The sequence below is a fragment of the Crocodylus porosus genome, unplaced genomic scaffold, assembly GCF_001723895.1.
Source record: "Crocodylus porosus isolate Cpor-Errol unplaced genomic scaffold, CroPor_comp1, whole genome shotgun sequence".
Taxonomy (NCBI): domain Eukaryota; kingdom Metazoa; phylum Chordata; order Crocodylia; family Crocodylidae; genus Crocodylus; species Crocodylus porosus.
The window spans coordinates 31718963-31732775 of NW_017728909.1; the positions used below are offsets into that span (position 1 = coordinate 31718963).

Sequence of the window (13813 nt, forward strand, 5' to 3'; positions counted from 1 at the left end):
CCCCCTTCCCCTTTCCCTACTCACCAGCTCCGGGTTGGCTGCAGTTCCCTGCTGCAGCAGACAAGGACAGCCCAAATCATCATGGCTCTCTGAATGTTTTCTGAAGTTTTGAAGAGCTTTGAATCAATTTGGACCTTTTTACTGGTCCCCTGATTTAATCTGGATTCAGAGATTCAGCACCAAATGAGGCTGAATCTCTTCTGAATTGAATTACCACTCAAAGGTTTGCACAGCCCTAGTTTTATGAATACTTGCAAAGCTACAGGCTAGCAATTTTCTCCAAAAATACGGAGAAAGCTTATCCCTCTCTTAAATAAAACAGTATGACCGTATACATAGTACAGATGTCAAGCATGCAAGGATTTGAGGACACTAAGACCTTGATCAGACATCCATGATTCACACGCTTTGGAGATGCTATATATTTGGATTAATTTCCCCATACAAAACCCTAAAGTTCAAAGCATTAGATCAGGTAGCTGTCCCTCACCAATCTGGTTGAGACCTGCTGGTCATCCTTTGCCAATCTTGGATTTATCAAATTATCAACAATTTCCCTGATAACATCAGTGAGACTAAGGAAGCCATTTACAGAAGTCATTGTATATCAGTGCAATATACCTCAGTTAGTCACATTAACTGAAGAAGAAAAATATTCTGAACACAGTTGTGTGACTACAAATATATGACATGTAACTTTGATATCCTGCACTAATTTTGTTGCCAGAATCACCTTGTCTACTTATATCTGAGCTACTATACAAGTATAAAAATCATGTTACCCTTTAAACTTCTTAGGCCCCTGGGAGACGTTACACTTAGGACACAAATAACCTGTTAATTGTGCCATAAATACCATACCGCATGTTCAGGGAATTAACAGCACACCAAAATGAGAAAGTAGCTACAAAAATGTCCCACAAAATACTCCTGAGGGAACTGCAGGGCAAGAGGCATTCAGGTGCTGGGTGGCGGTGAGCTAAAGGACTCATCCTGACCTGGCACCTGAAGACACCTTCCTCTGCAGCTCCTGAAGGATCTATTCACAACTGAGCTGATGAGGCACAGAGGAGGGTTAAATTGCCTGGGTGAAAATACTGCCAACCTTAATTGGGTTGCAAGGTTCCTGTTAGCATAATGGTGTGACTGGGTTCAATCCTTGATTCCGACAATCACATCCTGCCATACACGTGTGGCAGGACACACAATTGTTGGGAATTGGGGATCAAATGCTTTTACACAATTGTTTTAATGTCTGCCAGGGTCCTTAATGCACACTCTTTTAAAAGAAATATGACGTGTATATCAAAAATCTTGCTCTAATGGTAGTAACATTTTTCAGAGATACAAATGTTGGTACATACATACACCTGGATGTGTATGACATTACATAATTTGCATGTGCATTTTACATGCCACATTACATAATGAATGCTTTTGACCCTCCTATCAGTTAATTACCTGTCACCAGCAAATTGTAGCACCAATAAACTATTTTTCCTCCCTCCTTCCTCTATGTTGTTTTTATGACCTGCATTTGAAACATCTTATCAGATCAAGACTAGTCAGAAAAGTTCCTTTGTAAATATAGCCCTTCTAGGTACCAAAGGTTGGGCATAGGAAGAATTTAAGCAGACAAATCCAAAAGTGTCATCCTCACAATTCATGCCCAATTCTGCAAATGCAAAGTCTACAGACTCATATTTTTGCCAGTAAGGTTTCCTAAGTATTTAGATTTTTCTAGTGACCATGCTCAGAAGCATCTGCCTTGATACATTTGACAAACTCAGTACTAATCTTATGTCTAACCCTTCTTATGATCTACACATCAGGTTTTACTTCACCAACATCTTCCAATCAAAAAACAAATTGGATCTTCCTATAGGCAAACACAGGATTTTAGAGGGGAGGGGGTGAAAAAGCAGTGCCTAGCACTAAAAGATGACTGTATCTGACATCCCCCCAGTTTCCCTACTGCCAGGGTGGGCAGAATATGTCATGGAAATAGCAGGCAAGTACTTTTTTAAGTCCATGAATGAAGTAAGAAACCCTTCCCAACCACCATTTTCCTTTCCCCTCTGTGCTCAGGGGCTTTTCCCCCCTTCCCATCTGGTTATTTTCCCAGGATCAAAAAAAAAAGGAGACCTGACTTCCCACTACTTCTTTACCTGCTCTGCTCCAGCTAGCACTGTGGGAAGCAGGCACTTAAGGGAGCAAGGTTCACTCAGGGACAGCAGCAGCTGGCAGATTCCTTGTCCCTGCACTGCTCGCAGGCTGACTGGTAGCACCTGCAGTCCTACATCTCTTCAGGGAGACCTGGAACTCTTCAGTCTCCATAAGGGAAAGCTGAGAGGGGATCTGGTGGCTGTTTACAAATTCATCGGGCGGAGAGAGGCAGCAAGGAATAGGAGATATTCTGTTTACCAAGGGCCCCCTTGGAGTAACTAGAAACAACCACCACAAACTGACAGAGAGAAGATTTATACTAGACATAAGGAAGAACTTCTTTACAGAATGGGCTTCCAAGGGAGGAGGTGCTCTCCCCTACTTTGGAGGTCTTTAAGAGGACGCTTGACAAACACTAGGCTGGGGTCATCTGACCCCAGCACTCTTTCCTGCCCAGGGTAGGGGGTCGGGCTCAATGATTTACTAAGGTTCCCTGCAACCCTAAAAGACCTATTAAATCTATGAAATGCATGAGGACTGAGCAGGGAGGGGGAATGTGTCCACTGTTGCCACTGCTGCCGTCTCTGGCTGAGTCTGGCTCTCTACACAGCCTGGCAGGAGCAGGACAGGAGCGGCTCTGGAGCTTCTCCCACTCCTGAGTTAACTGAGAAACAGTAGAAGCTGCAGATGTGGGGGAGAATGGGAGAGGAGGGAAGGGAAGGGAAGGGAAGGGAAGGGAAGGGGTCTCTGATAATGGAAGAAAGGGAGTGAGTGCCAAGAGGGTGGGATTTTTACTTACTTCAGGGACTTAAAATTCCCTGACTGCTGATTCCACAGTACAGTTTGAAAAGGGGCTGCAACCATGCCACTGCATCCCCCTCTGGATCTTCCCTAAACTGTCCTGCCTCAGGGATGATTCTGGCACCAAGCCAACTCCCCACGCCTGCCCCCCAGGGTGTGACCTTCTCCCACCAGGAGCAAATAGCCTGCAGAGCACATTCCAGCCAGGCACAGCTGAGTCCAGGAGTGGGACCTAGGGAGAATGAGTGGGCAGGGGATGACAAAACAGGGGGGCAGATTGGGTCCCCATGAGCTGGGGTTTCTTTCCTGGCGCAGAGGCAGCAGCTCCCCCAGAAGCATCTTCCATCATAGTTTCCATCTCCTAGATGCCCTTGGAAGCATGACCAGCACTCCCCACATCCCAATTCCAAATCCCAATATATTCTTGTCCTGGCTCACCCACCCTGTAGTGACAAGTTAAAGCTGTGCAAGCAAGGGATAGTCAGAGAAAGTTTTTAGCTTTAGGATGTGACTACTCCAAACTTGAGCTAGTACTAACACCGATCAACAGTTGAGCAGCTCAAAGTGCAATGTGTAACAAGGCCCTAACCCATGCCATTATCTATTTGTAGGCATATTTTGGATGCTCAAAATTGACACAAAAATTAACATAAACATTTCTAAAGCTTCAAATCACTAGATAACACCTAAATAGTGAGCTCTAAGCAATGAGCTAAATTTGTATAAACTTTGCATCCAACTGCTGGTTTTTCTCTATGCAATATCATCTCATAAAAGTATTACTCTTTGAATAAAATGAATTAGTTTGCTTGAAAAGAGCCTAAAGTACCATAAACTAATGGATAGCAAGGTTCAAAGCAGAGCAGGGTACCCACTGGGATACTTCAAGTCCATGTCTGACCCAATCTTATTTCACAACTTAGTTGATTAACTAATGTAAAATAGCAGCAGTGATTCTAATTAGGAACATGGAGGTAAAATTAGGTAAGGAAAAAAGTAATCTGAATATAAGGAAAAAATTCTTATAGTTGAACTTAACCTATTTTGCAGAGATAATAATTGTTTGTCTTTATTGTCTTATTGTCATGCCTGAACTTGAGCTGTTTAATGCAATTTGGCTACATGAACATTAATAGACAAACCAACTGTTTCTTGAAAAAAAGTTCATAGCATAGTTTAATTTGAATAGATTATTAATCATTTTATGAATGCACATTTCATTTAAAAAATACACTGGGACTTTAATACTTTGGTCAATGTGTTATAATGGTACACGTAGTTACCTTAATGGTACACGTAGTTACCTTAACATATTAAGTAATAAATATTGCGTTTCAACAATAATAGGTCCCACTGGACTAGTGCTCAGAAACAAAATTGTTTATGATTTATAAGAGAAATCAAGACACAATTAATATAAAAATGTGCATCTCCTCCAAATTTTTTAATACTCTCTGCTGATCTATATAAATTGACTAGATTTAATGTCAATACTAATAATCACTTGGGAGCATTAAAGCATTATAATTTATCTTGAATATACCAACATGTTCAACTCAGTCCAAGAACAGGACCAAGCACTTGACATTTCAATCAGGGGCAAAGTAATGGAGAGCTCCACTAATGAAGTTCCTGTTCTAACTGAAACTTGTCTAATTTTATCTAAGGGCCCCTCTAGGGCTAGGGACAGACTTGCAAAAAGCCTGAGCCTGAATTGATTCAATCTTTGCAGGTTAGTCTAATCTGGTTAGGCTGAACCAGTTTGCAACTGAACATTCTCTCTGGACTGAGGACATTCAGGCATATGCCTGCAGTGGCTCAGACAAGAAGCTGTGGAGTGTTAAAGCATCCCTCCCTTCCCTTCTGCAGGGAGCTGAGCTGAGGGGGAGCGTGGCTAGGCCCCACAGGACCTCTGAATAGGGAGGTCTGCCTGCTTTTCTCTGCTGCCTGCTCAAGGGGTGGGAGAGTTGCCAGCCCCAGCCCCTTGCTAGCACTCTGAAGAAATGGGGCAGGGGGAGCAGTGCATGCATCTGTTGATGATACCAAGGTTTTCAATGTCCCTCCCTGCTTCATTATACTGTCTGCAGCAAACTGACAGGGAAGCAAGGCAGCAGGGGGCTGATAACAGTGTTTATCACTCCATCAGCAAAACAATAGCCTCTTCCCACTAGTTCAAAATCTTAAACAGCTTACCAGCTGACCTGTTGATTAGCGCCAAAAAGCCCTAAGTGGTCACTGTTCTGTCTGCCTGTCCCAGTGAAATTGGAGACACATAGACACCTCTCAGCATTACCTAGCATACCACATGCCTAGAGTCCATGGGGCTGGGATCTGCGCTGTGAGAGATGGGAGGGGAAGATTCCTGCTTGAGCAGCAAGCAGCAAGGGAAGCCAGGCAGACCCTGCTGTGCCTGCAGTCTCTGCCAGAGCTCCAGCCAGAGAGAAGAGGGGAGGGGCCACCTCTGTTGTGGAGCAGACAGCCCCACCTAGCCCAGAGAGCATGTCTGGATGTGGGGGGAGTCTGGTTTATCTTAAACCAGCAAGGGGTCTGGGACAGACATTACATAAACCACTTTGAGCCAAATCTGTTAAGTCTGAAACTACATACAACCAGGCTTATCTCAAACTTGTTTCAGCCATTTTCAAACTGGTTTATCTGTTCATTTGAACATCTCTTCTGTTACAGGTTTGAATACATAACCCCAGTTTTGAAGGTCAATATAAAGGGTGCAAAGATGTTTTCTTTATATCGATATAACTTATTCTCCTTACTCTTTCTGTGTGTATGTATATATGTATGTCCATACAACTATATCTGAATAATTGTATCCCTACTCAGGAGATACAGTAAAGTTAAATCAGTACAATTTTGTGTCTTAACAAGGCTAATACTGCTGCAATTAAGCAGCAGTCATAGATTTCATAGATTTCATAGACATTAGGGCTGGAAGGGACTTCAGGAGATCATCGAGTCCAGCCCCCTGCCCAAAGGGCAGGAAGTCAGCTGGGGTCATAGGATCCCAGCAAGATAAGCATCCAATTTACTCCTGAAGGTATTCAATGTAGGTTCTTGAACCACCTCCGCTGGCAGACTGTTCCAGACCTTGGGGGCTCGGACAGTAAAGAAATTCTTCCTTATGTCCAGCCTGAAACGGTCTTGCAGGAGTTTGTGACCGTTCGACCTCGTCATCCCTTGGGGCGCTCTGGTGAACAAACGTTCCTCCAGATCCTGGTGGTCACCCTTGATAAACTTATAGGTGGCCATCAGATCACCCCTGAGCCTGCGCTTTTCCAGGCTAAAGAGTCCCATGGCTCTCTCCATCACTAGTAAGATCTGTTTTCCTGACCTCTGAACATGCGCGTGGCTCTCCTCTGGACTCTCTCAAGCTTCTCCACATCCTTTTTGAATTGTGGAGCCCAAAACTGGACGCATCATTCAATGTTCTTTTCTTCTAGTCTGCTCAGTTTCTACTGAGCAAGAGTGAATATCAGGAAGCACACTTCCTTATGTTCTGTTGAGGGAAGACGGATCTAACATGTACAGCACTCGCCCCAGATACAGTGCACTCTGATGACTGAGCTTATTTTGTTGGCTACAGCTGTTGGGATCAGGTGCTGTCTCCAGTGTCAAACCTTACTTATTTTGCCCCTGTAAGGGAACCTATATCTCTGAGTTTGCTATGATATAGTGGTTACATTTTTGTGGGAGTATTTTTGGTGATGGATGAAGGAAATATATGTCAATATCCTTTTCCATACTACTGAAATCTTGTCATATCTAAGCAAATACTCTGATCTTCCTTTCTATCTTGAGATGGTGTCCTTACTCAACATTGAGACACCTCTGTGAGTTCTCTAAACCTCTATTGCCAACCTTTTATTTCATCACTTTGCACTTGACATGTCTAATCTTTAATACTGAAAGATATTTAAGAATTACCATTATGCCAAGGATTAGAAAATCTCTCTTTGCATCACAGACATCCCTCTCTCCATCAAATCAAACATCTCTAAGATAGTTCTTCCAGTTGTCCTGCTGTGAGCTGCAATTTAACATAGCAAATAGAAGCTCACTTTCCTCCACAAAAAACATCACCATCTCCACTTCTCTGTCTCTAGAGAAAACTTCACCATTTCTATTACTCTGATTATTTTTCATTTTTTCTTCTCGCTTCCCCAGAATATACAGGCCATTGACTATTTGTCATAAACACTAGAAATTATTACCCCCCTCTCCCCACTCCCCCCTTTCTGCCAAATTTTTGTTTGGGCCCACATATTCCATGTAGATAAAAGCAATATTTTTTCTGGCTTCTCTACCTCATACATACAAAATGCTGGTAAAGCTCTCCCCCAAGCTTACTGATCTGATTTCTATGCACCCCTTGTTTAAATTATACCATTAGGTCCCCTTCTACTATCACACCAGGTCTGAGCTTCTTTTCATAACTTCCAAAGCGCTATATAACCATGGAAATTCCTTTCCTACTTTGGGAAGTTTCATATCGCATGCTATTATCTTGGCTCTGACAACATTTGCCATTTGTCTGACTGATAACTTTGTCAGTATTTGTCTCTATTCTTCATTCACAGAGCTCTCAAATGCTTAGCACCACCTTCTTGAGATCACCATGGAGCTCTAATCTATATATCTTTTAGTTCCTTTAAAACACCTACTTTTACTGTGCCCAAAATAAATCAATTGTAATTAACCTGTATCATAAAAATGAATCAGTATTTGTTATTCCCTTTCCACTAGATTTATCTATCTTTTTATTCTTTCATTAAGAACTCCTTAGGATATCCCTTGGAGTATGTCTCTACAGTCCAAAGGCACATGCTTAAACCAGACTGAAATTAGTAGGCTTCAGTATCATCATGGAAGCATGAAGCATTGTATGAACTACATACCTGAGTATATACAGAGGGTCCCAGTAGCCTGCACTGAACCCTGTGCTTCCTCAGGCACATTATGATGAAGACCCAACCAAGTTAAAGTTTTCTTGGATAGGTCTTTGGATTGCAGTCTAGATATATGCTTATAGACTTGTAGCACCTTATGTGGAACCGCAATTGAAAACCACTCAAAAGGGTCAGATCCTGCAGTCCTTATTCCCACCAGAACAATAACAGTATTACTGCAGTCTGTTGGAACACCAGAGTGTCTAGGGAAATAGCAATATTTTCTGAGTATTTCAGAAATTCGCAGGAACCATTACTGACACTGCAGCAACTTAATTTTCCATTTTTAGCAGTTGGTTAGTAATGGGCTCAAGGATCAGTGATTCACATCACATTTTAAACCTCAGAACACAATTATTAACTTATGTTTCAAATTTTTAGACTGTTTTTACTGATATTTATGGATTCACTCCAAGGATGATTTGGTCCACTGTTTTTCTGTATTTCTGCATACCCAATAAAGATCACTGCTAGGTTATACCATGGTAATACATGAAGCTTTATTCTAAATTTAAAAATCTTGGTAATAACTTTTGCAAGTAAAATAGTTATATTTAAAAACAATAATTACCTTCTCTTGGTATTGCCGTCGAGAGGAATCCAAAGACTGAATTAGGGCAGTGGCATGACCAACAAACATGGCATAACATGTAGCCCCCACAATCATACTCAACATGGTAATCCAAAGATCAGACATGCTGACAGGGGCCCGGGCTCCGTAACCAATGCAAAGCATATGACTCATAGCTTTGAAGAGTGCATATGAGTACTGCTTTCCCCAGGAATCATTCTGCAAGAAAAGAGGAAAAATAACTGAGTTAGCAAGGAGATGGACAAAATATTTTTGATTGGTATAATAGGAACATAAATTACTGATCTGAAAGAATATGCTGGTAATGTGCCTTCTGTGAATAGGAAAAAAGATATTCCATTTAAATTAACTGTTATAGAAAATTCTGGAAAACCTGTCAGATATTGCTTAGTACATGGGTAGAAAAAAACCACATGCACACACACCCACACAGTTCACACTTGTATGCTAGCTAGAGCTGTGCAAAAAAGCACCATTTTGTTTTAACTTCTGTTTCACCATTTTGATGGGACAGTGTTTCATTTTGAGTTTCATGTAGTTTCGAAGCAATGTTGTGTTTCATTTTGTTAAAAATGTTTCACTGTTTCAACTCTGTTTCAATGTTTCACCCATAGGCTATAATGGGGAAGAACGAAACTGCCTATAACTTTGTCCTTTCTTGCCTGATTTGGATGCACACAACAGAGCTGGTAGCCCCTTCTGAAGGTATGAAGCCTGCCAAGTTTCAAGGAGATAGGTGCAGCGGTTTCTGGGAAACAGCACTTCAAATTCTTGAAAGCAAAACTAATTGTGAAGGCACAGGGGTGTGAACAGCAGGTACGGCAGCCCCTGTTGAGGCCACAAAGCCTGCCAAGTTTCAAGGAGATAGGTTCAGAGGTTTCTGGGAAACTGCACCTCAAGCTGCTGACAAGCAAAACTCGTGACGTGTGACTGTGTGTGTGTTAAGCCGTGCCCTCACTGGTGCTGGAGCCTCTACATGACATGGTAGTGTGCCTCAATGAAGTCTCCTCCTCTCCTACAGCCTCAGCTGGTCCACCACTTTAAATGACAACAGGTAATAACTTAGTAAGCAGCACAGTATAACCAGCAGCATCTCAGACAGCCAAACTGTGATAGAGCTTTTCTTTCCTTTCCTGCAGGAGCTTCTTCTCCAGCAGCTACCAGAGAACTCTCCCTGCCAGCCCCAGCTCTAGGGCTTAGATGTGCTCAGGGCCCTGCTTCCTTCTGGTCAGCTGACCAGAGACAGGTGCTAGGGGTGTTGGTCTAAGAACATGGCACTGCCAGACAAGGTTATTTGGGTCAATCTAATTTGATATCTTTTAGTAGATCAACTGAATAGTTACCGAAACTCATGAACTCAATGTAAACAGTGGAATTCTGACATGCTACAACCTGACTGACACCTGACTCTCCAGGTACCTCTGCACTTTTACCTGTGCTGCTACATCCCCTGATGTCTTCATTTCCATTTTCACTGACTGGACTTCTTGCCTGCATTGCATGCCAGGCCGGCCTCTGGGTCCTTTACTATTAATTCCATCCAAGAACAGTACACACACCAACTGCAGGTGCTTCCTCAGCCAGACAAAGGGTTTTTTGACCTGAAAGCTGGCATCCCAAGCAACTAAGCTCAGCCCATCTGAAGCCCCACAACTTCACTGCAAACAGCAAGCCTCGGGCCTGTCAAAGATGTGACAGGTCTGGGCTTTCCTCAGCCAGGACTGTGTGTATGCATGTGGTACCTGGAGGTTATGATGCCTCCTCTCCTGCCTTTCAGTCCTGGCATTTACAGGGCTGCTGGGCTGCCATCAGTCCCACCAAGGCTCCCAACCTTGGCAGAGTGACATTTTAGTGGTCATGCCCAGGACCTGGGGCGTACTCTTTTCTCACAGCCCCAGTCCATACCTCCAAGTTCATCCTGCCATCGGAGCTCAGCAGAGACATGTTCTTCCTCTGCTGGCTGGTGATGTAGCGAGTGCCCCTTCAGGTTTGAGAGCAGGGCATTAAATTATTTTTAAAAAATGAGAAAAGGAAATAGGTACAGACAGAGTGAGGAGAGTGGCATTCACTCAGTCTGCATCTGGAGCTTGGGGAACCCCAGCAGCAGGAGGTTCACCTTGAGGAACACCAGCTGCTCCACCAAACCAGGATCCAAAGAAGTATGGTGGGGTGTCACTACATCACCAGCAATGCTGAACACCCTCTCACCTTGGAACACTGGTTGGTGGACAGGAAGGGTGTTCCTGGGAAACTGTGGCCATATCTGGCCACATCTTGCTGTGGCTTGCCCAGGAGGCCAAGGGGTTGCACAGTAGCAACTCCATGTCCTCAGCAAGATAGGCAGCCACCAAGGCATGAGCGCTACCTGCCTGATGGTGGATTCTGGTGCCTCCGGACCCCAGCATGGAAGCCATGCCCTTGACCCACATTGGCAGCACCTGTAGTAGAGGAAGAGACTGGCTGGTGGATGGCATGCTGGCATGGGACAGTGGATCTCCCTCTTCCACATCCCTCCACCTCTGCCATTCTGCCTTCCTCTTTTCACCAGCAGCTCCGTCCACTGATTCAGGCTTTGACTGCTGCATATGCTGCTGTTCATCCTGGAGTCATACATGGTAGCCAGCACATGGACCATACTGGACTGCAAGGGAGCAAGCCATTTCCTGATACCCTCCTTCAGCCACCACACCAGTGCCTGCACATCTCGTGACAACAGCTTGCCCCAGCCAGGAACACTGATCTCCTGGAAGCTCTCCATTTGGCTCTGAAGTTCCCTCAATACAGGGATCACCTGGATAAGGAGGGCATTGCCAGCACTGAGGGTCTCGGTGGCCTCAAGGAAGGGCTTGAGGACCACCAAGATCTGGGAGATGGTATCCCATTCATCTCTGTTAAAGGGGCCGCTGATCCTAATCTTCCAAAGCAAGGCCATCTCATGGGTGGCCTTCTGTTGCTCCACCAGCTTCTCGAGCATCAGGTATGTGGAGTTGCACTGAGTCTCCACATCCTGCATGATTTTGTACATTGGGATGTTCAGCTCTGCTTGTTTGTCCCACAGTATTTTGCCCCCCTTACTGCTCCGGTGGAAGTAGCCTGCTACCTTCCTGCATTTTGAAATGAGCTTGCTGGCAGTGCTGGCAATGTCACCAGCAGCCATCCCCCTGCAAGGCCTCCGTGACTAAAAGGTGTAACTTGTGTGCCACACAGTGGATGCCAACAAAGTTGTCATCATATGCCACCTTCCCTGTATTGGCCCCATTGTTGGTGACCATAAACCCATGGGTGAGCTTGCCCTCCTCAGTGAGCCACCCCTGCACCAAGCAGTTCATGGCCCCCACGATTTCTGTTGCTGTGTGGGACTCATCCATCACCTAGGCTTGAAGGAGAGCCCACTGACATCCTGACTGGTTGTACCAGTGCCCTGTGAGGGAGAGGTATGCATGACCTCAACCCTAGCTTCTCCAGATGTCTGAGGTGAAGTGTTAAGGCCACCTGTGGACCTGCCCTGTGCAGCTCCTCCCTCAAGTACAGGGAGGGCACCACTGTCCTGCTGAAGGTGGTGCAAGCGGGCACTTGGTAGGATGGGACCACAAGTACCATGAGCTGCCTGAACCCTAAGCAAAAGGGCTGGCCATCCACAGCAAGCATCTCTCCAGTGCTCTGGGTGATCTTGCTCACCCTTGCAATGTACTCCACTTTCTGTCTGCCTTTCCCTGACTGTTCCAGGGTGGCCTTCCTCTGCTTTGGAGGAATGGGGACTTTGAAGCAAGAGGGGGACTTCCTTTTAGGCATGCTTTCACTGGTGCCAGGCTGAGGAGGAGCAAGGACAAGGGGGGGTGCCTGAGGAGATGCATCAGCATCCCCGTGGTGCTCATGTGTTTTGTTCCCTTGCCCGGGCTGGTTTTGGCTTGGCAGTGCAGGTAGATAGCATATGTGGGATCATCTGCCAGCTCAAAATGATCCCAGGCCACACTACTCACTCACTTCTGGGGTACAGGTGTATGTGTGGATGCTGCAGTTTCCCCCTCCTCATCAGGCAGAGACAGAGCAACAGGAGGACTCATCTGAGCCAATTGCCTCCACAACCTCTATCTCATCCTCCTCTGAAGTGTCTTCTGGGGAAGGAGACCTAGCTCTAGGGGAAACTTGAGAAGTGTGGAGCACAAACTCAGATGATTCCCCCTCCTTGCCCAGAATTTTCCTTGCTGGGGCACTCAGCTCTAGCTCCAGCTCCGGCTCCGGCTCCAGCTCCAGCTCCAGCTCCAGCTCCAGCTCCAGCTCCAGCTCCCGCTCCAGCTCTTCCTCTGGCGCTGGAAGGCTCAGCATGGAAAGTGAAATGAGGGTGGAGAAGGCTGTCACACTGGTGCTTGTTGTCATGGTGATAGTGGGAGGTGGGCTATGGTTTATGCTCTTGGAGGGGCTGCAGACACGGGCACAGGCAGTGGAACTGCCACTTCTCCCCTCTCTTTGCTGCCTGTACTAGTGGAAGCCTTAACCTATTTGTTGTAGCAAAAAGGCTGTGTCTCAGTTTGAGGGGGGTGGAGGAATTTATAGCTGTCCCTCTACTCCCTCTTCCACCCCTCCCTGAAGGCTTTCCAGCATACTTCATAATATGTTTCATAGTGTCTTGTCTTTGTCTTGGTGTGCTGGCAAATCTGTCTGTTCTTCTTCTGTAATGTTATCTATCAGATTTATGCAATATATATAGATGTTAAGATAATTGTTTGTATGTGTATTTATGGAATGTATGTATGTTTGTATGTATGTATTTATGTAATAAATAGAATATATAAATGTATATGTGTTTTCCTATAAAAATTTTATATTATAATACGCAATATAATTATGCTGTGCTTCCCTGCACTGTAAGAGAAAGCACAGATTTGAAAAGAATCAAAATAGACTAAACAAAAAAAGGATTTTGACAGACGATTAAATTGAAAGGAATCAATCAAGGAATATAATAATAAGATAAAAGGGTATATAAAGAAAGCAAAAGGTATTGCTGAATCCCACTTGCTAGGCTAGCAAGTAGGAAGTGAATGGTAGCCTTTGATGTCTAAAGCTGCTGAGCTTCTGGAAGACGGTGCAGTTAATAACCCCAAGGCAGAAAGTGGCCCAGTTCAAACAATGCTGCTTTTTATGCAGTTTTCCATCCCTCCCCTGGAGCACTGGGATTGGAAGGGACCTCAGAGAAGGACCACAGTCACTGGGCCACTACACAGTCAATATCAGAGCAGTCTTTTCCCCCTCTTCCTCCTCCCTCTCTTTACTTTCTGTTTCCCTGCAGGCA

General features: G+C 44.8%; 1 protein-coding gene across 2 annotated transcripts in view; it reads right to left on the reverse strand.

Moving 5' to 3' along the window:
* HCN1 (hyperpolarization activated cyclic nucleotide gated potassium channel 1) overlaps positions 1-13813 on the reverse strand; it is a 310582-nt gene that overhangs the window by 73531 nt on the left and 223238 nt on the right. For both annotated transcript variants that reach the window (XM_019532033.1, XM_019532034.1), the window contains exon 4: positions 8500-8718. In XM_019532033.1, the coding sequence (XP_019387578.1) occupies positions 8500-8718 (219 nt within the window). The remainder of the gene's footprint in view (positions 1-8499; positions 8719-13813) is intronic.